Genomic DNA, 22,840 nt, shown 5'->3' with positions numbered 1-22,840 from the left:
GGCAGAACTGACTCCAGGCAAAGTGGATCCAGTGGATCACACTGATCCACTGCATTTCTCATGACAAGGTCAGCGATGTAGCCCGGGAAGCTGAGTGCCCCTAGATGCAGGGTGCCAGGCCGCATTGCAATGCTGCGGAATTCATCAATAGGAAGGGGTTCCATTTGCTTCATGTTCAGGTCAACTGACTAACTGACTAACTGTTAGCACTTTCTGGAGATGTGAGCCCACAAACCTAGCAACTGCCATGCCAGGACTCTCATTGTTGAGCACGCAAGTACCTGGTATTTTTGAGGGATCGGGTATCTTACCTGGTTTTGGGGGTGGGGTTGATTGGTCACTAAGGGGTACCCACTGCACCCATGGTTCATGACCCCATTGCTCACCCCTGGATATTACAGAACACAGATCTCGCACTGACTGTGCATCAACCAGGGAGGTGGAGCAGACGACAGGGCTGCTGAAGTTGTGGTTTCACTGCCTGAAGCCATCCGAAGGGCCCATCTAGTACAATCTATTCAGAGGGCATCCTCATCAGCATGGCATACACTGCCGTGCACAAGTGGAGCAGGCAATGGGGCAAAGTGCTTCATGCTGAGGAACTGGGCGACAGAAGCAGGTTTTTGAGGAGCAGGACATTGGGGAGGAAGAAACCATCATTGTCCATGACACAGCTCACCTCTGTTAGGCACTACAGGCCACTCAGAACTACTCTGACACCTGTTAGCAATGGAGGACAGCTGGCTGTCGTTGATCATCATGGACTGTAAAATATTCATTAGTCCTGGTGCTGACATCTGGTTTGCTTTGCAGAGGTGAATGTCAGCCTCTATTGGTTTTATGTGTGTTTGCTTTTGTTGACTATAACTAAAAGCTCTTCTTTGGAATTTCCTTGTGTTATTCCCCTACTGGACACTGACAAACTACGAGTTTACAGCAGACATTGGGACAGAGTAACGGTAATCCACAAAGGATGTTTAAATAGGATGCAGTTAAGAACAGGCAAACAGTGTGGCCTGGTAGTTAAACAGCGGCTAGGGTGAGAGAATGGAGTGCCAGCCATATGCTGTGGGCAGTGTGGCATTGTTGCTGCTGGTGAGGGGCAGTGTCAGATTACCATTTCTTGTCTGGGTGCACAGCCACTTTTCAAAGATGGTGTAGGTACAAAGAATAGTGGTCTTTCGTGGGATATCCAGGAAGGGGGTGTGGTAAGATGGGGCCAGAATTGTACATTAGAGACACCACAGGGGCAGGGAAGGTCGTTGATGAGGTAACTTTGATAAGATACAGCAAGAAAGCCCATTAGGCCTTGCAGCAGAAATCGCTCCAGAAATCAACATGCACCTTAGACTTAGCCAAAAATACTTAAGATTCAGCCTATCGTGTAGTATGTATTTTCCTCGCACATAACTGACCTTTGGTGCACTTCAATTCTGGAAGTTCTGCATCAAGCTGAATGAGGAAAACATCATCCACACATTCAATGGTTTCATCTGTAAAAGTAAACTGTGACACAGAAGGAGATGTAAACTCAAGTGTAACAAATAGAATTTCACTGAGTTCTTCCAGTTCAGTCTGAGTAAAGAAACAAAAAAAATTCAATGAAATTCCCTGGTGCATTCTGAACCACTACTTTGTAAATGGAAGGAATAGACTAGTACAGTTCCCTCAGCTAAGCCAACTTCTTTTCTTTTCAACACTTAAAAAGAACACTATATTCAGATTGGCATCCTGTTCAGAAGTGGTTTCTGCCTGCAGAATTGGAAGGGTGATGTAAACTGACATTGAATCTTTGCTGCCAGCCACAACTGCAGAAAACCACTGTGGGATCTTCACTATTAAAGGGGCAAGATGTCACACAAACCCAGACAACAGACAAAATTTAACTAGGGGCAAAACATGGCCTGTACTCAATAAAAACCAAAAGAACCACGGATGCTGTAAATCAGGAGCTGTAAAAATGCTGTAAAAACAAAGTTGCTGGAGAAGCTCAGCAGGTCTGGCAGCACCTGTCAAGAAAAAACAGTTAACATTTCAGGTCCAGTGACCGTTCCTCAGAACTGGAGGATAAATTTTGGCCAGTGCAACACAAGTGTGGTTATATCATTCTGTATTTGATATTTTATTTGCTATAGAGAAGAAAGTACTCACCATTACACTGTAAATTTGAAAGCAAACAGGCTGATATCCCATTCGTACGTAGTATGAGGTAACATCCACAATAAATGGGTCTGCACTGGACTGTTGTCCAGATGGTGGTGACTGTGAAAAGCATTAAATCTGTTAGTTTACCAACAGGCTGGAAATGGAAAAACAACCTTTAATTGGTTACTTTTCAAAGATTATCACATATTATAAGGTCAATACTCATATCAGGACTGTGGATTATTGTTGTGTTGTTAACCTTCTACCTTAGAATGTTACTTTCCTCCACACCAGAGTTTTACTGTTATTTGTGAGCTGTTTTCACTGCCACTAAGTGAACTACATAGAGATAGACAGTAATTGCTCATTTCTAACAAACCAATGGTTTCAATTACCACCCCTTCTGAAAGATGGGCTATTTCTGTAGCTGCTGCTCTACAGAAATTCCCACCATAGTTAAATGTATTTTTGTAATACATAAAACAATCTTACGAAACCTGACTAAACACACAAAATAAGAAGTAGAGACAAAAAAATCTGCAGATGCTGGAGTCCAATCTGGAGGAAAGAAGCAGTCAATGTTTCAAATATTACCTTCCTTGAGGGCTCCAATCTGAAAAAGGGTTATACCCAAAACATTGACTATTCCTTTCCTCCAGATGCTGCCTGGCCTGCTGTGTTCTTCCAGCCTCTTGTTTGTCTAACACAAAATAAGAGGATCTGTGATAGCAAAGGGATTGAAATAATGCTACATATTAAGAGTCAATGTTAATATATTCATGTTAAATTCCTTTATTGTTTTAACACCTTTTATTCATGCCTTGTTGAAATTGTCTGTGCCTTTGACAGAATAATGAACAAAGAAACTTATTGAGAAAGCATTGATACTGAAGAATAATGTTATATATTGTAATTTCAACCATTGAGAATCTATTCACTTAATTAGTGAAGTCCAGGAGTGTGATTTTTATGTTTAGTATTAATAAAGTCTGGTTAAAAATATAGCTCAAATTTTGCAGAAAATGCACTCACAGATATTACCTGCAAGAGACTGTGCAAGTAATACAAATATTTCCAGATGAGAGCAGTCCCATAAAACAATCCCTTCTTTCAGCTCAATTCCATTCTTAAAGTCTTGACATATGTTTCAGGTTATAGTCTTTACTTTTGAAGCTACTCATGTACCACTCTCCACTATTTGGTGATGCGTATGTTTACATTATCTTCTTTTGCATCTTTTTCAGTTCCACAGTTCTTTGCTGGGAATCAAGGTTCTAGTCTTAATTGAAAACAGTAACTGAATTCCCAGTTCTCACCTGCCATTTCCCAGTCACACAGGGGTAATACATGGACCAATTAACACACATTCAAAATCCACTATTTTATTTAGGACCATTTAATAACCAGACTAAATAATTTCATATTAAATTTAATCACAAACATATTTTCACTGCATCTGTTCCTATCTAGACATTTGTCAACACAGCATTTTATTTTTCATATTGTCATGACCACATATTAGAACCGCAAAGTACTGTGGACATTTTTAAGTAGTAATTCCAAAATGTATTTTCCAAAAGAGAGCTGACACAGCCAAATATGGCTGTGGACGCAAATGAAGTGGCTCTCTAGAGATAGAGATATACAGAATTTGAAAAGAACTTCAAGCAACAGCCCTTCAAATGAGAGAGAGAGACAAATCAAAGCAGGCTGGACTGTCATAAATTTTTTACTAAAAAGATAATAAGGGGCTGATGAACTTCTGTTCAATAGCAAGCAATTTCTTGTGGATCAGGTCAAATCTTGAGCACATTTTCAATTTTCCTTCAAATAATACACTTGGGCAGGGTTAAAAAGTCAGTTTCAACTCTACCAGAGAGTGTGCTGTGAGGCTGAATACTCATGTGTACCATCCTGGGTTTGAACATTAGCATGCTGCAAAGGTCACAGCGGAACAACTATTCCTTCATCCCCTCTGCATTGCAGGTAAAAATATTTGCTCACTCAAAGCTGATTATAACTTAAAAGAGAATAAAGGAAGGAAGAAAAAGAAAAGACAAATGCAGACAGAACAGATGAGTCATCAGAGTCCGGATGCTGTTTAATCCACTGCCACAATCTTGATAGTCTGCTGATGTAGAAGATGTTAAGCGATGCAGGCTTTTAACAGTATCTTAAATGCTATAAATAAAAGTATTTGTAATTAACTGGGGAGGAACAGATCTGGCAACATACAATGTTTTTTGAGCATGATATTTGATGCAAGTTTACCTTAAAAGAAGAGTAATTTCATGATAATAGATTCAGGTATTTATCAGCAAAAATTGTAGTGTGATTTAATTCTACAGTAGTTTACATTACATTACATTAGAACATTCTGAACCAGCAAGTACATGAAAATGATGAAACAGCTTTAAATTATTATAAACTAGAAATCACTTTCAATATGTGGAAATGAATGGTTTACATAACTGCCTTAAATCGCTTTCCTTGATCATTTCTCAGCTATGACAACTGGTTTGAAAAGTATTGACAATTTAACTTAATTTTTTTCTCATAAATTCACTGCAATGTATTGTAATATGATTAATTTAGAATAGAGCTTGCTGATTTTAGAACCAACTACACGAGCATACTCTACATTTCGATGATATTTCAGAAGCTGCTGCTCCAAAGGCTATTTCCATAAGAAAGGAAAGGAATGGCCCAGATGTTCCAATAGGCAGAGAATCATGGGAGCAGAATAGATTGGAATTCCATGTGGAAAACTTGATGCAACGGACTTCATGGGATGTACCCAGGAAATTAAATTTTCTGATGGGCAATTCCCCAGTGTCTGGAATCTTTTAAAAAGAGTCCACTAAAGTTTGGAAATTCAGAAGGTTCTGATTCAGTAAAGCTAATAGTAACTCATGAAAGGTGAGAGGCTGTACTGCTGGACAATTAGATCACAGTTTACAGCACAATAATGATGGTGTTTCTACAGAGATCCTTTCTGCTCCTGGATTCATCCAGTCATCGACAGCTTCTGGGCAAATATTAATCAGAACCGATACCCTCCGTCCCACCCTCAGACCGAACATCCCTCACCCTGAGGCAGACCCCAACCCAATAGCTCCCCACAGTGGCTGGACCCTATTAGTCCCAGACCTGAGCCAACACTTTATCCTGTTTTCTGCAAACAGGTTGGTTTCAGGGGGTCCTATCCAGGAATCTCCACCATAGAAATCATCGAAATGGCAAATGGGTAATTCTTAATTCGTCTGGGGTCAGATATAGAGCATCTGACCCTGATCAGAATATCTGAGCCACTGTGGCAACAAGCAGGTAGTCTAATGCCGAGTAAATATGAATATCTAGGTGGTGAATAGGATCAGAGCTTAGTTTTAACAAAAGTACAAAGATTTTGTTCAGAGACACACAGTCAATATTGTGTACCTCCAAGCAACAGCCAGTTCCTACCTGCTCCTGCATAATATTTTTAAAATTAACCTATTTGGAAAAGTTATGACACATCTCTAGAGCAAATGGGATTTGAACTCTCGTCTTCAGACTGAGGGATAGGGTACCATATAAGATATAGGCATAGGAGTAGGCCATTCAACCCTGCGCCCTGACATTCAACAGGATTATATCTGATCTGATATTTCTCCAGTCCACTTTCCTGCGTTTTTCTCGTAACCCTCGATTCCCTTAATGATCAAGAATTTAGCTGTCTGTCCATCTCAGCCTTAAACCACTTGACCATAAAGTCATCACTGCTCCTATACATGAGTACAGTCGAGTCATTAACAGGAGTTAATGCATAATTCCTGAATACAATTAAATAGCCAATAGTATAGAATTGACTGATAGTAAAAGGAATGTCACAGTCTATGATCATTTCTGTCATACTGCACATAACAAGGATATAATTGGAAATGTTCTTACCGTTCTGGCTAGTTCAGGTATCATGTCACGCAGGCTGTTGATATTGCTGTTATACCAGGGGTCTATGCTGCCCAAATACCTGGACATTTCACAAGAAAGGTCATTGTGCAATAAAGGGATGACCTAAAAACAAAGTATTTAGAAATGTGTTCACTATTATCTGACTGCAGATACCGAGATAATTTCTACTTTTTAAACAGTAATTAAGAGTAACTCTGGTTATCGAGTTATTGTCTTGAACACAGTTCACATTAACTATTTCAAGCCTGCTGAATACTTCTTCAACGATTTTAGAACATTAAGATGCTTAATCTCTCATTCAAACAGAGAACTTAATTCGTACACTACTAAGCAAAACGCTTTAACACGAACATTGTAAATCAGTTGACAAATAGTCAATTATATAGCATCTTTCACATATCTCAAAGGGATTCAATGCAACTATTTTGTAACTTATTCTGATATGTACAAGGTTAACTGTATGGGTCACATAGTTGGCAGGAACAAAGCAGATCTGATAAACAAAGAATAAAATTAATATTCCAGAGAGTCAACTGCGGAAAGTACTAATTGAAATACAGCTCCGACATACCTTGCTAGTAGACACTGGGGTCTGCTTTTCATTTGTAACTGGGATGTAGTAGAACTGCAGGTTTAGTTTTGAGGTCAGAATACACCTTCTTGTTTCTCTTTTCCTAAGTAGTGAAAATGAAGTAAAATAATTGGTCATTATTTTAAGTCCATTATTTGTGATTGCAGCTCAGATTGCAGTTTTACTAATGTTTCTATTTAAACTATATTTCTATTACTTTGAAAAAAACTCTTAAAGCAATTATTTGTCAGCCTCAGATCATGATACTATGCAAACTTTGGACCATCCATGTACATAAATGGAAACTAAAGACGATAGAGCTAAATCTCTGATACATTTCCACAAGAGAATACAAACACAATCAAAATTGAAGTTTCATTTGAAATCTTTAAAGAATCCAAGATGCCTTTAGGAAAGGAAACACTAATTTCATTGTCAAGATGATTATAACAGTAACAATAGTAAAAGGGAAGCCTAACAAATCGGTTACATTTCTGAATCACAGCATATTCAGGACTTCAAGATGACAGGCTCTTGTAGCACATTGGTAGTGTCCCTACCTTTGGATTAGAGGACCGTGGTTCAAGTCCTATCTGCTTCAGAGGTGTGTCATAACATGTCTAAACAGGCTGACTGACAATATCTGGATCCAACAATGGTTTATTCCTAATTCAACAGTATCTTGAAATTCTGAGTATTTTGCAATTTCGCACAGGATTAAATCATACCTACAGGTAGGTCTGCTACAAGCAGACACTAATGTACTTTAAATAATATTATGTCTTAGTTAAGGTGATAACCACAGGGACTTACTTTAGTGACCCTATGTTAGAAAAACGTAAAGCTTACAAAACAACAAAAATCAGAATTATTTCCATTCACAAAAGACTTCACCTAGACTCAGTACACATGTTTGGACATCAGTAAAATTGGAAACAAGGTGATCTGTGAGGCTCACTTCTGTTAAATAGTCCACTCTCATTCATTGTCAACTGTATCAAGTACAGGGTGTCATTACAAGGTTAAAGAATGCAATCTAGCACAATGCAACAGTTGAAGAAGAAATGCAGAGGTTAAAATACTTTTCTGTCTAAAAGGAGGAGCAGCAGTAATCATTAGCTTATAAAATGATCTGCTACTGCTTTAGTTAATCACAAAAAATTAACAGGAAAATATGGAGGAGAATCGAACAAGATACAGTATTAAGTGTCATTTAAAGAGGGGAACTTTCCTTATTTTGAAAATTGTTTATTTAAACTCTGAGTAAGTGTTAAAAAATAAAATACCTGATAGAAAGAAAAGCTTTCGCTAATCTTCCCAAAATGCAATCATTCCCGAGCACTACAACACGTGCAGTGTTAGGTTTCTGTTGCTTGAAGTTGAACAGCATTGTATTGCAACCAAACTTCCGGTGAAGTTTCATATTACCTCCTGTTGTAGAATTATCATAAATATCTGAAATGTTCAGTGTATTATCTGAATCATAGCTTTTCTTCTTTATGCAGGCTTTTCTGACAAACTTGGTCTGCTCTTTCTCGTTGGCCCCTGCAGCTGGCACATCATTTGAAAGAGGGAGATCCCCACAGTCTTTGACAATACCACTGTCATTTGACAGAACTGATAATCTTGTTTGCTCAATGTTAAGACTGTATGTTGTCTCACTCAGTTCAAAATTGTCGGAATCACTGTTCATGACGTCCTGGCTACTGCCACATCGACTTTTAACAAATTGGACCAGTTCCTTCCCTGAAAAAAAAATAACATGAGCCACGGGGAAATAAGTGGGCAAAATGCACAACATGCTACATACGTCACCGACACATACATTGTTGTGTATATTAAATATTAAGTAACTATTAAATCTAATAATATATAAAACAGGTCACAGACAAAATATAAGCATAACGTGGACAGATTCTTACAAGCTCTCAGAAAATTAACTTTATCTTTGCTGGGAATAAATCAAAACCAGGCAAACTAGCACAATGCAACAGTTGAGTGGTGTTCGAGGTGAGCTACTGGCTTGGATTGAGGATTGGCTGTCTGACAGAAGGCAGAGAGTTGGGATAAAAGGCTCTTTTTCAGAATGGCAACCGGTGATGAGTGGTGTCCCGCAGGGTTCAGTGTTGGGGCCACAACTGTTCACCTTTATATATTAATGATCTGGATGAAGGGACTGGGGGCATTCTGGCGAAGTTTGCCAATGATACGAAGAGAGGTGGACAGGCAGGTAGTGCTGAGGAGGTGGGGAAGCTGCAGAAAGATTTAGACAGTTTAGGAGAGTGGTCCAGGAAACGGCTGATGAAATTCAATGTGAGTAAATGTGAGGTTTTGCACTTTGGAAAAAAGAATACAGGCATGGACTATTTTCTAAACAGTGAGAAAATTCGCAAATCAGAAGTACAAAGGGATCTGGGAGTGTTGGTCCAGGATTCTCTAAAGGTTAACCTGCAGGTAGAGTCCGTAATTAAGAAAGCGAATGTAACGTTGTCGTTTATCTCAAGAGGGTTGGAATGTAAAAGCAGCGATGTGCTTCTGAGGCTTTATAAGCCTCTAGTTAGGCCCCATTTAGAATACTGTGTCCAATTTTAGGACCCACACCTCAGGAAGGACATACTAGCCCTGGAGCGTGTCCAGCGGAGATTCACACGGATGATCCCTGGAATGGTACGTTTAACGTATGGTGAACGGCTAAGGATTGTACTCATTGGAGTTTAGAAGGTTGAGGGGAGATCTAATAGAAACTTACAAGATAATGTATGGTTTAGAAGGGGTGGACGCTAGGAAGTTGTTTCCGTTAGGCGGGGAGACTAGGACCCGTGGGCACAGCCTTAAAATTAGAGGGGGTAAATTTAAAACTGAAATGAGACGATATTTCTTCAGCCAGAGAGTGGTGGGCTTGTGGAATTCATTGCCGCAGAGTGCAGTGGAAGCCGGGACGTTGGATGCCTTCAAGGCAGAGATCGACAAATTCTTGATCTCAGAAGGAATCAAGGGCTACGGGGAGAGTGCAGGAAAGTGGAGTTAAAATGCCCATCAGCCATGATTTAAATGGCGGAGTGGACTTGATGGGCCGAATGGCCTTACTTCCACTCCTATGTCTTATGGTCTAACTATTACTGGTTTATGTTCAAATTTCCCACAGCTTAACTAAGCCCAGCTTGTGAAGTTCACTTTATTATCTCAATTTCTACAGATAAAAAAAATCCCATGTTTTATTTTAGCAAGTGTTCCACAAAGGGTACAAGAGTTTTGAGAAACTTCACTGCTGCTATTGTATATGGACTGAAAAATGCCGAGTGCCAATACACTGTTGTGGTAACTTCAATGTTCATGCCATAAACACAAAAGGCCAAATTAAACAACCCTAATTCTTATGGGATGTCACGTTCAGAAGTCTGTAGAGGACTTGCAGCTGATACAAATCCCTTCGCTCCTGATGAAGACCGACTGGAGTGTTCAGTCACACACCCCTAAATTCACTCATCTGAATGACTTTAGAGCCATAGTTAGTACACGAACAAGAGAGGAGTCTTCTAGGAACCTACCAAAGCAGTGTACAGTGACACAAGTGTGAATAGCAAGTTTTGAGAAGATTTGTAGCTCAGTTTGAGGTTCTGGATGTGAGTTTGCTCGCTGAGCTGGAAGGTTAGTTTTCAGACGTTTCGTCACCTTTTTTATTTGAAAAAATACACTTTAATCGTAAGATGGACAAAAAATAAAACATATTTACACACCTACCCAATCATGCAAGGCGCTCCGGGTTACCCAGGGGGTACATACACCAACTAAACGAAAAAAACAAAGAAGGAAAAAAAAACAAAGCAAAGAAAATACCCCAGCAGTCGTCACCCCGCACAGTCCCCGTTGGCCCCCTGACCAGTTGGGGAAGGCGCCAGCTGGGCCCAGTTAACAGATAGGGCCCTTTTTTCTATTCTGGACGAGCGGTTTCATACGGTGGTCTTTCCCCACCGCGCCTTGGCGGCGGCTGCCCCAAGCTTTAGCGCGTCCCTCAGCACGTAGTCCTGGACCTTGGAGTGCGCCAGTCTGCAACACTCGGTCGGGGTCAGTTCTTTCAGCTGGCAGACCAGCAAGTTGCGGGCAGACCAAAGAGCGTCTTTCACCACATTGATGGTCCTCCAGGGGCAGTTGACGTTGGTCTCAGTGTGCGTCCCCGGAAACAGCCCATAGAACACGGAGTCCCGCGTCACGGAGCTGCTCGGGACGAACCTCGACAAATACCATTGCATCCCCCTCCAGACCTCCTGCGCATAGGCACACTCCAGAAGGAGGTGATTGACAGTCTCGGTCCCTCCCCGCAGCCACCTCGAGGGCAGCGTGCAGTGGCACAGAGATTCCGGGCATGCATAAAGGATCTCACTGGCAGAGCCCCTCTCACTGCCAGCCAAGCAATGTCCTTGTGCTTGTTTGAAAGTTCTGGCGATGAGGCATTCTGCCAAACGACTTTGGCAGTCTGCATGGGGAACCACACGACGGGATCCACCCCTCTCCTTTTCCCGAAGGGTCTCAAGGATACTACGTGCTGACCACTGCCTGACGGCCTTGTGGTCAAAGGTGTTTCCCTTCAAAAATTTCTCCACGAAGGACAGGTGGTACGGGACGGTCCAACTACTCGGAGCATTCCGCGGCAACGAGGCCAGGCCCATCCTTCGCGACACCGGGGACAGGTAGAACCTCAGTAAGTAGTGACACTTGGTGTTTGCGTACTGAGGTTCTACGCACAGCTTGATGCAGCCGCACACAAAGGTAGCCGTCAGGGCGAGGATGGCGTTTGGTACATCCTTTCCCCCATTTTCCAGTTCTTCGTACATGGTGTCTGTGCGGATCCGGTCCATCCTCGAACCCCAAATGAAGTGGAAGATGGCCCGGGTGACTGCAGCGGCGCAGGTCCAGGGAATAGGCCAGGCCTACGCCACATACAACAGTACCGAAAGCCCCTCGCACCTGATAACCAGGTTCTTACCCACGATGGAGAGGGACCGGAGCGTCCACCTGCCCAGCTTCTGCTTCGATTTGGCGATACGCTCCTCCCAAGTCTTAGTGCATGCCCCAGCTCCACCAAACTAAACACCCAGCACCTTCAGGTAGTCTGTCCTGACGGTGAAGCGGATGAAGGAGCGGTCGTCCCAGTTCCCGAAGAACATGACCTCGCTCTTACCCCGATTGACTTTGGCACCCGAGGCCAGTTCAAACTGGCCGCAGATGTCCAATAGTCTACTCACCGACCGACGATCGGTGCAGAAGACGGCGACATCGTCCATGTACAGGGAGGTCTTGACCTGAAGGCCTCCGCTGCCTGGGATAGTCACGCCCTTCAGGCTCACGTCCTTCCTGATGGAGGCAGCGAAGGGCTCCACACAGCACACGAACAAGGCAGGAGAGAGCGGGCAGCCCTGCCTGACTCCAGATCTAACAGAAAAACTGTCTGATTTCCACCTGTTGATCGAGACTGCGCTAACGATATTGGCGTAGAGCAGCCGGATCCAATTGCGGATGCCCTCCCCGAACCCCAATTTGGAGAGGACGTCCCTCATGTAAGCACGAGACCCCCTGTCGAAGGCCTTCTCCTGGTCCAGGCTGACGAGGCCGGTGTCCACCCGCCTGTCCTGCACGTAGGCGATCGTATCCCTGATGAGCGCGAGGCTCTCAGCGATCTTCCTGCCCGGCACGGCACAGGTTTGGTCAGGGTGAATCACCGACTCCAGGACAGACCTGACCCGGTTGGCTATGACCTTCGCCAGGATTTTGTAGTCTACGTTCAATAGTGAAATGGGACGCCAATTCTTAATTTCTTCCCTCTCCCCCTTCCTATTGTAAGTGAGGGTGAGGATGCCCTTCCTCATGGACTTGCACATTTCCCCTGCCCGAAGCGCACTATCGTACACCTCCAGCAGGTCCTGGCCGACCAGGTCCCACAGAGCAGAATACAGCTCGACCGGTAAGCCGTCGCTTCCGGGAGTCCTATTCCTCTCCAAGGACTTGAGGGCTCTGGTCAGCTCGTCCAAGGATATCGGCCGGTCCAGCCACTCCCTCGTGCCGTCGTCTAAGACCTCCGTGATAGACGACAGGAACGACTCGGAGGCCGTGCTGTCCGTGGGCTTCGTGTCGTACAGTCCGGCATAGAAGGATCTGCTGATCCTCAAAATGTTGGGCCGAGACGACGTCACCGAGCCGTCGTCCTCCTTCAGCCGGCTAAGCACAGAGCTCTCTTTGTGCACCTTCTGAAAGAAGATACACGAGCACGTCTCGTCCTGCTCCACGGAGTGGACCCTGGACCGGAAGATTATCCGGGAGGCCTCCGCGGCGAAGAGCGAGGCTTGCTGGCCCCTCACCTCGCGGAGGTCCTCCGTGACATCGACCCCCATCAACCGCAGAAGGAGCAGGTTCTGCACCCTTTTCTGGAGTCACGACAGCTTTCCCCACCTCTCTCTCGCCTTCTTAACACCCTTGAGGACAAAGAACCTCTTGATGTTCTCCTTCATCGTCTCCCACCAGTCGCCCGGAGACTCAAAGAGGGGTTTCACGGTTCTCCAACCAACGTACTCCCTCTTAAGCTCCTTGACGTTCTCTGGGGTTAACAGAGTCGTGTTGAGCTTCCACAGCCCCTTGCCGGCCGGCTGGTCGTCCTGTAATTGACAGTTGGCCAGCAGGAGGCAGTGGTCAGAGAAGAACACCGGCTCGATGCCGGTGGACCTGACCAAGAACGCCCGGTGATGCAAACAGGAAGTCTATCCTTGAGCGGATAGACCCGTCTGGCTGCGACCAGGTGTACCTCTGCTGCGCTCCGTCTGCAGGCGTGCTGAAGACGTCGAGCAGCTTGGCGTCCTCCACTGTGCCCATCAGGAATCTGGACGTGACGTCCAGTTGACTCCCCCCACCCGCTGTCCCCACGCCGGATCTTCCGTCTGCATCGATGATGCAGTTGAAGTCTCCGCCTAGGATGACCGGCCTGGACGTAGCCAGCAGGGGTGGAAGCCGCTGCAGGACGGCCAACCGCTCACTCCGTACCGCTGGGGTGTACACGTTGATCAGCCTCAGGGGAGCATTCCTGTAGGTGACGTCAGCCACTAGGAGGCGCCCCCCCACCACCTCCTGAACTTGAGAGATGGTGAAGTCGCGCCCCCGCAGCAGAACAGCCAGGCCCGAGGAGCGACAGTCGTTACCCCCCGACCAGATCGAAGGCCCACAGGTCCAGGCGCCGGACCATTTCCCGTACCTGCCGAGGTGCGGTATCCCGCACTCCTGCAGAAACAGCAGGTCCGCCTCGATGGTGGTCAGATAGGCCAACGTGGATACACATCTTGCGGTGGACTTGTCGCTGCGCACATTAATGCTCGCAACTCGTACCCCCATTGTGGGCAGTGACCGCAGTACCCTCCCCAAGTCCAAGGTCCAGCCCCTCCATCTGTCCCTTCATGCCCATTGCCTGGGCTAACTGCTGGACGCTCTCCGGGCTGAGGAAACCGTCCGTGCTGCCTTCCAGTTGGCATCCCCCCGTCAGGGGTGTGGAAGCAGGAGGGTCCGGCTCCGGGCCAGGCGGGGGACGCGCTGTTTCCTCCTTCCCGCCTGGAAGTTCCGGGGGGCCCTCCAGTGCTCCAGCGGCACTTGACTGGGTCTCGGAGGGAGCCTCAGGACGCCTCCCGTCACCTGGAAGCGGGGTGCTGCTTTCCTTCCCCCTCGAGATTTTTAACTTCTGCTTCGGGTGGGCCCTCTCCGAATCCCCCTCGTCAGAGGAGCTCTTATAGCCCCCCTGTAGCTGCCTCTTCCCGCCTGATGGTTGCGGTTCCTGGGCCCGTCGACGCACCTTCCTCCTCGCTTTCCGGACGGTTGTCCACTCCCCTGGGTCGCCTGTCACCGCCTCCATCGACTCCAGGTTGTCGGGGGTGGGGGGGGGGGGGGGGGGGGGGGGGGGGCAGAAATCGGAGCCTGCAGGGGTGCTTTGCAGGCCTCGGGCCCATCCTGCGGGCTGGCCCTCCTGCACATTAGTGGGGTCCTTGCTGGGCCCCGGTGCCTTCCTCTCCTCCGGGGGGGGGGCTGGCCCCGCACTGCCCCTGCCGGCGACCTGGGCGTAGGTGGTCCTCCGCCGCGGGCATGCCCTATAGAGGTGGCCCGCTTCCCCGCAAAGGTTGCAGCTTTTCTCTCGTGGGCAATCCTTTGCAAGGTGTCCCTCCTCCCTGCAGATGGTGGCTTTGCAGTCGGCCGCCACGTGACCTGACCTACCACAGGCATGGCAGACTTTAGGTTGCCCTGCATAGGTCAGGTAGCCCCTGCTCCCGCCGATCGCGAAGCTGGACGGTGGGTGTACGACATCCCCGTCCGCGCCCATCCTCAGCGTCACCTTGACCTGCCTCTTACCCATCCAGATGCCAAAGGGGTCCACGATGTCAGTTAGGTCCCCTTCCACCTTCACATACCTTCCGAGGAAGGTCAGGACATCAACTGCTGGCACATGCGGGTTGTACATGTGTACAGTCACCATACGGCTCCTCTGCACTGGCATCACAAACAGCGGTCAATACAGAGAGGGGGCCCTCACCTCCTTTCTCCTTGAAAATCTCTAGGAAGCGCTCGCAAAGCTTGGCACTCCTGAAGGTTACATCGTAAAAACCTCCTCCGGGGAAATCCTGCAGGCAGTAAATGTCCGCAGCAGCAAACCCACAACAGTCCAACAGGACCCTCTTCACAAAGAAGGTGCGGTCCACAGGTGCACCTTCATCCACCTTCTTTACAGAAACACGGATGGTGTTCCGGACCCCCTGACCTGGGGCACGAGCACTTGCCGCAGCCATCGTTGCAGGTTGGCTGCTCCCCTGAACCAGCGTTAGGCCGAAGCCAGCAATAAGGTCCACTGGTTGCAAGGGTGCACAGCCAACCCGACGTCCTCCTTTCACCTCCAACACAGCGCTCTCCTCCTCTCGGTCCACAAGAGAGTGGGTCTTTATTCTGTTCCAGATGTAACTTGGTTCACTGAGCTGTAAGGTTTGTTCCCAGACGTTTTGTCACCATTCTAGGTAACATGTGAGCCTCCGGTGAAGCGCTGGTGTTATGTCCCGCTTTCTATTTATCTGGTTAGGTTTCCTTGGGTTGGTGATGTCATTTCCTGCATTGGTGATGTCATTTCCTGTTCTTTTTCTCAGGGGGTGGTAGATTGGCTCCAAATCAATGTGTTTGTTGATGGAGTTCCGGTTGGAATGCCATGCTTCTAGGAATTCTCGTGCATGTCTCTGTTTGGCTTGTCCTAGGATGGATGTGTTGTCCCAATCGAAGTGGTGTCCTTCCTCATCTGTATGTAAGGATACAGGTGATAGTGGGTCATGTTGTTTTGTGGCTTGATGTTCATGTATTCTGGTGGCTAGCTTTCTGCCAGTTTGTCCAATGCAGCGTTTGTCACAGTTCTTGTAAGGTATTTTGTAGATGACGTTTGTTTTTTTTTATATAGACAACAAACAAAACAAACGTCATCTACAAAATACCTTACAAGAACTGTGACAAACGCTGCATTGGACAAACTGGCAGAAAGCTAGCCACCAGAATACATGAACATCAACTAGCCACAAAACGACATGACCCACTATCACTCGTATCCTTACACACAGATGAAGAAGGACACCACTTCGATTGGGACAACACATCCATCCTAGGACAAGCCAAACAGAGACATGCACGAGAATTCCTAGAAGCATGGCATTCTAACCGGAACTCCATCAACAAACACATTGGCTCCAAATCAATCTACCATCCCCTGAGAAAAAGAACAGGAAATGACATCACCAACACAAGGAAACCTAACCAGATAAATAGAAAGCGGGACATAACACCAGCGCTTTGTCGGAGGCTCACTGATGATGCTACCTAGAATGGTGATGAAACATCTGAAAACTAACCTTCTAGCTCAGCGAGCAAACTCCCATCCAGAACAAGTGTGAATCATATAAATTTGACAGAGATCCAAAGTTGGCAATAATGACAGAAAGGTTCCATGGTCTCTGCCTCTAACTTTCAGGTCAATTCCATTAAGTCTCTATCCCAGGATAGATGTGCTATGCTGTGCCATTCTAACTATCTACAAATGACAACTGGCACAGATTGGGCACAATTTTAAGCCAAGTAGCAGGACATTTAGGAATCAAAACCTATGATGACAAAGAGCAAGACATTTATGTACATCCAATTTATGAAGGATTAACCTTTTCTACAGGTCTTCCTGTCTTATTCTCATTACCTCTGTTACCTAACTCAAATTTAAAGGAGAATTTAGAAATAGCAAACTAGCAATTCTGAAAAATTCCATTCACTATCCTTTGTATGCAATCAGAAGCAACTCCTTAATTGGAATATCAAATCCAAGACCCCAGGATCAGTAGGTAATTTAAGCATTAACAAGCTACTTCAATGAACAGCGTGGGAATCAGAATAGCTCAGACTCATCAACCTTTTCTCATGTAGTTATGGCACTCTGGCAGAAACCTAAGAGTGGTCACTTGACTTGTTAAGTTAGAGAATGATGACTTGTTTGCAAAGAGCAAAATGGGAAAAATATTTGTTTTATAGGTGGTAATGAATATTTTGATCAAAATGTCTTTACACAGAAATTCATCCAGCTAGTCTTTAGCAAAGAATTATTTATTACGTCCTAGTCAGGATAGGAGGCAAGAGATACAACTACTTAAATGGGACAGCCAAGAATTTTGGATTGGTGAAAAGAAAAAAGCTATCCCCTACTGAGCTGAAAAGAACAATTTACTGTGCTGAGCTGCAGAGTGGGCTATTAATCATGTCCTACATGATCCATTTCCAACTGTATATCGCAATACACAGTAGCAGTTGAGGTACAGACCTATCATATAGTGATTTAGAGCAGTTCAGATAGATGTTAAAATGAACAGCAGAATACATAAAGCCGAACTGCAGTTGGCAAGCAATATAAAACAGTTTGACGGTGAAGAGAAATCAATCTTTCACCAATGAAGGCATAAAGTGGTTTCTCTTCCCACTTTCTTGCATAATTGTAAGATGTGGACAGTTTATTCCAGGTACACACCAAAGGCAGCTCCACTTTCACAGGACTTGCTGCAGAGGCACCTTCATTGAATCACAGAATCTCCAGAGTGTGGAAACAGGCCATTCGGCCCATCAAGTCCACACCAACCCTCTGAAGAGCATCCCACCCAGACCCATTATGGGCAATTTAGCATGGCCAATCCACCTAACCTGCACATCTTGGGATCATGGGAGGAAACCAGAGCACCCAGAAGAAACCCACGCAGACAGGGGGAGAATGTGAAAACTCCACATAGACAGACACTCGAGGCTGGAATCGAACCTGGGTGCCTGGCACTGTGAAGCAGCAGTGCTAACCACTGAGCCACTATACCACCCATGGAGAAACAGTGGCCAAACCTGCAGACAGTAGGTAATGGGTGTACAATAGCCCACAACAAAGACCTGCACATCAATGACGTGAGTCCTCTCTGGAATACCCAGAAGCCAGCAGATGAGACAGTCTAGTCAAGAGAAGAGCAGCAGAATGTGAGAATGCCAAAGGGTGAATAGGTCATGACAGCTCCTGGGTTGCTTGATGTACACTTGCATTATTCAATGATGTCATATGCTAGTTATACATTAAAGGAATGCAATTTCTTCTGATTTACAATTACATCTGGCTATTCTTATTGCACCTAAAGTGACAACTAAAGTGCTTTATACAACTGCTTGGACCTATAGAAATCCCCTGGGTTTGGCAGGCCTTTTCAGTCTCAAAGTTGATATTGTTGGAGGCTCACATAACCAAGGAATGGTGACCTGGTTAATGCCATTATGGTCACCAGATTGTGAAGTCTTAGAAGTGTCAGCAGCCGAGCCCTGAAACAACATGGATTTACAGAAATTCAAATCTCTAATCACTATGGCAGCCACAGACAACGGGGGAATCGCCCTGCTCCTCTTCCACAGTTTATTTTTGTAAAGAGGCTGCAGTGGGCTGCAAGAGTTGGAGCTTTGGAAACTAAGTTGTTTGGGGGCTTTGCTTTACTACCTGCGCTGGGAGAAACTGAGATGCAATCCATGCCAATCTCCTCTGCTCCACCCAGGTATATGTGACTGAGCAGAAGGCTGTTAACTACTGATGTTGCTGCCTCTCCTGGTGTCGCTGCAGAGCTGGAAGAGGCAGTACCTCCTCCTCTTCAGAGTTCAGGAAATGCAGAGGGAAGTCTCACATGACAGGACTGCCCTCAGGAATCCAAAGCACTTGCGTTAAGTTGCCCAGAATTCCCGGTGAAATTAGCAACTTTAGGTTAAAAGAAGTGCTCCTGCAAGTGCAAGCTTTTATCTGTGGCAGAACACAGGCTTGCTGTTTCACCTTTATCCTGCTGACATCAGGCCAGTTCTCCTTGATAATAACTTCCTAGTCCACATTCACTGAATCTAACCTGGTAGCTTGCAGATACAACCAATGACCTGTGCATGTAGCACAAGAGGGTTTGCGTGCTTTAAAAAGCCCTTAATTTGCACCCAAGATGACCTTAATTGGTATAACACTGGTAATGCGTCTTTTGATGGAAGGGCTTAAAATTTACAGCACTCACTGATTACCCTTAACTTGTGGAGTTTATAAGGGACAACATTGCTTTAATTTGGGGAATTGGTGGAGGATGATTTAAGAAGCAGATTGACTTTCTAATATTGCTGATGTGCTAACAGTGATCAGATGTAATTTATGGCTGTGTTTAAGGGCAATGCTACCATTAGGTGGAGCACATGCACGGATTAATCATGAAGGAATTATTCTATTATAATGTGAAATTAAATCCTACTCAGCAACCCCATAGGAGTTAATATAATATCATTATCCTTAGAATTAGCTAATAACTCTACTGTCACATCTTGCAAGTACTAAGACGGTAGAAAGATAAATGAAAGTTGGATCTTTCTCAGCTAGCAAATTCTCGCTTCCTATTTAGTATTAATTTAATTAGGATTAAGACAGAAATTGAAGAGCCTCAGCTTTCCAGTGGGGCAGGGTCACAAGTAAGTTGTTTGTGACTATGAAGCCTGAATCTATATTACAGACTGATTTACTTCATATTCATTGCCCCATGTTTCCAGTTTGATGATTATTAACATACAATTTCAATTCAATCTTGATTAATGTCATCTGCGCACTAGCAACAGAGGTTCCTGGCATGAAAGACTGACAACATCAGGACTCCCCACAAGTGCAAATGGCTCCTGGTAGCCATCTTTCATAACACTGTGTACTGGCATACACACACTGTCTACTAATAGTCATTTTTAAACCAAATATAATAGTACTATGCATTGGGAATGCACGCTCTCTGTGTAATAATAGCCACTCAAACTATCTACAATGGAGTGCACACTCCTAAATCATGGTGCTATCTACTGAAAGTGATTTTTAAAACTTGATGTCACAACAGATTCAAGCATTGTTGTAATTTCTTCAAAGATTCAAGATATTAATGGGCCAAGTAGATTAAACAGAAAATATTTTTACTACCTGGGGACTCTAGGATGAGGGGCATAGACAAAAGTAGTAGAGACAGACATTTCAGGAGCGAGCATCACTTCTATTGGCGAAGGATTGGAAATGATTTCTACAAATGTCAATTGATGGCTAATCCACTGTAAATTTTAAATCAATCTTGAGATATTCTTGTTTGCCAAATGGTCATCATTATGGTAAGTCATTATGTTAACTTGAGTTTCTAATTTGACAAATTCTGAGACAAGTCCATCAAACATTTGTCCTACACTTATAAAATAAAAAGTTAAAGATATTCCTTTCTCTGTTCCAGAAAGGACAATTTTAATGGCTACACTGTAAACATTTTCTTATTTGAAAAGTTGGAAATGGAAATACAGCATATCAATTCTGAAGTTTGTTAAAGAAATGACTTCCTGCAAACTACACACAAATTAGAGACTTTATAGCATTAGAACAAAATACACTCACAGAGTAGATCATCCTCTCTCCAGATGAAAAAGCTGATATCTGGATTTGGCAGTAGAACGTTCTGCAGCCTGTCTTTTGTAGGAAGCACTAAAATACATCAATGAAATACTGGTTCAATACTTTGTGTTCCAAAGAAACAACTAAACTGATATGATGAAAGCAGGCAATGTAGTAAAACAATCTAAATGAAGTTTCTATCTCATTTCCACTGGTAGGGGATTCTAGAACTTTGAGGCTGACAATTAGGGCCAGACAGTTCAGCATTGTCAGGAAGCACTTTTAAAATCAAAGGGTAGCAGATGTTTGGAATTCTTCTGCAAATAACAGTGGATGTACAATGAATTGTTAATTTTAAATTTGAGATTGATAAATTTTTGTTCAGTAGAGCTATTAAGGGATAATGGGCCAAAGGCAGGTATATGAAGTTAGGCCACAGATCAACCATGATCTCATTGAATGGTGACAACTTCTAGGGCCTGAACACCTGTTCCCATGTTCCTATGTATGCTTGAGGGAAACATACCTATCTTGAATGGTCAGGGAGCCAAACATGTTAGCGCAAAATCCACTCGGTTCGCAATAAACAACTGCACCTCCCAGTCGCGAACCATTTTAACTCCCCCTCCCATTCCTCAGACGACGTGTCCATCCTGGGCCTCCTGCAGTGCCACAATGATGCCACCCAAAGGTTGCCGGAACAGCAACTCATTCCGCTTGGAAACCCTGCAGCCCAATGGTATCAATGTGGACTTCACAAGCTTCAAAACCTCACCCTCCCCCACTGCATCCCAAAACCAGCCCAGCTCATCCCCTTCCCCCCACTGCAACGCAAAACCAGCCCAGCTCATTCCCGCCTCCCTAACCTGTTCTTCCTCTCACCTATCCCCTCCTCCCACCTCAAGCCGCACCTCCATTTCCTACCTACTAACCTCATCCTGCCCCCTTGACCTGTCCGTCCTCCCCGGACTGACCTATTCCCTCCCCACCTATACACTCCTCTCCACCTATCTTCTCCTCTATCCATCTTCGGTCCGCCTCCCCCCCCCCCCCCTCCCTATTTATTTCAGAAACCTCTCCCCATCCCCCTCTCTGAAGAAGGGTCTAGGCCTGAAACGTCAGCTTTTGTGCTCCTGAGATGCTGCTTGGCCTGTGTTCATCTAGCTTCACACTTTGTTATGTTAGGCTTGAAGCATTTGTGCTATCTTCAGCCATAAAGTTTCACATGGGTGCCCCATCTCAGGGAGCATTTGATTGAATATAGTGTCAAAGCACCATAATAAAACTGAAGTCAATGGGAATCAGGGTAAACTATTCACTGGCTGGAGTCAATCCTGGCACAACAGGAATGTGTCTGTGGTCACTGGAGGCCAACCATCTCAGCCCTAGGACATCACAACACGAGTTCCTCAGGGTCGTGTCCTCTTCAGGTACTTCATCAATAGCTCATGACGTCAGAAATGGAGAAGTTCCCTGATGACTTGAACATTGTTCAGCACCATTTGCAACTCTTCTGTTAACGAAGCTGTCCATTTCTGCATGTAGCAAGACTTTGCTACAGTTAAGTAAATCATAGACATTATGGTAGTTTGTACTGCTGCCTTACATCACTTTCAATAACTCCAGGTGTTAGAAACTCCAGTTTTTGGAGTCTCTTTTCAGTTTATCCTTTTGTGACATCAAGGCTACTTAGGAGTGTGCATAAACTGCGTTCTATTAAGTCATTCCAGAGTTCCTGGCCGGCAGCTGGAAGTTGTCAGTCTGTGTTAGTTAAGTCTGTGGCCATTCCAGCAAATTCTGATAAATTTTTAAACTGATGCATTTTAGGCATCATTATTAACACATCATAATTTGGGCAGACTACTTGAAATCAAGGCTTCTGCTTACACTACTCCATCTAATTCTACTTGGTGTTTAAGAGGGACATGGGTTCAATACCTTCTCTGAGAGAATGATAAACTTTCTTTAGTACTTCCCTAAAATAAAAACTTGCCAGAGATTTTATTACATTGGGAAGAAATGTATCATTGCACAACTTACTGCAGTTGGTAAATTCAGTGTGCCTCGAATTACTAAAGTAGTCAGGGAATTACATGTGAAAATTTTTTTCCACAATCACCTTATTTTTTTTCCCATTTGTAGGCATATTCTGCAATGAAGTCTATCAGATTAACTATTAGTTC

At 44.7% G+C, this 22,840-nt stretch overlaps 1 protein-coding gene across 3 annotated transcripts in view; it reads right to left on the bottom strand.

Moving 5' to 3' along the window:
- LOC125463756 (phosphoinositide 3-kinase regulatory subunit 6-like) overlaps positions 1–22,840 on the bottom strand; it is a 111,229-nt gene that overhangs the window by 25,570 nt on the left and 62,819 nt on the right. For all 3 annotated transcript variants that reach the window (XM_048555412.2, XM_048555413.2, XM_059653770.1), the window contains 6 exons: positions 20,661–20,747; positions 7,954–8,413; positions 6,668–6,770; positions 6,076–6,198; positions 2,152–2,262; positions 1,416–1,506 (listed from right to left, as the gene is read on the bottom strand). In XM_048555412.2, the coding sequence (XP_048411369.2) occupies positions 1,416–1,506; positions 2,152–2,262; positions 6,076–6,198; positions 6,668–6,770; positions 7,954–8,413; positions 20,661–20,747 (975 nt within the window). The remainder of the gene's footprint in view (positions 1–1,415; positions 1,507–2,151; positions 2,263–6,075; positions 6,199–6,667; positions 6,771–7,953; positions 8,414–20,660; positions 20,748–22,840) is intronic.

The sequence above is a fragment of the Stegostoma tigrinum genome, chromosome 22, assembly GCF_030684315.1.
Source record: "Stegostoma tigrinum isolate sSteTig4 chromosome 22, sSteTig4.hap1, whole genome shotgun sequence".
NCBI lineage: Eukaryota > Metazoa > Chordata > Chondrichthyes > Orectolobiformes > Stegostomatidae > Stegostoma > Stegostoma tigrinum.
Note: the sequence above shows the minus strand (reverse complement) of the source record. Positions and strands in the feature narration are given on the sequence as shown.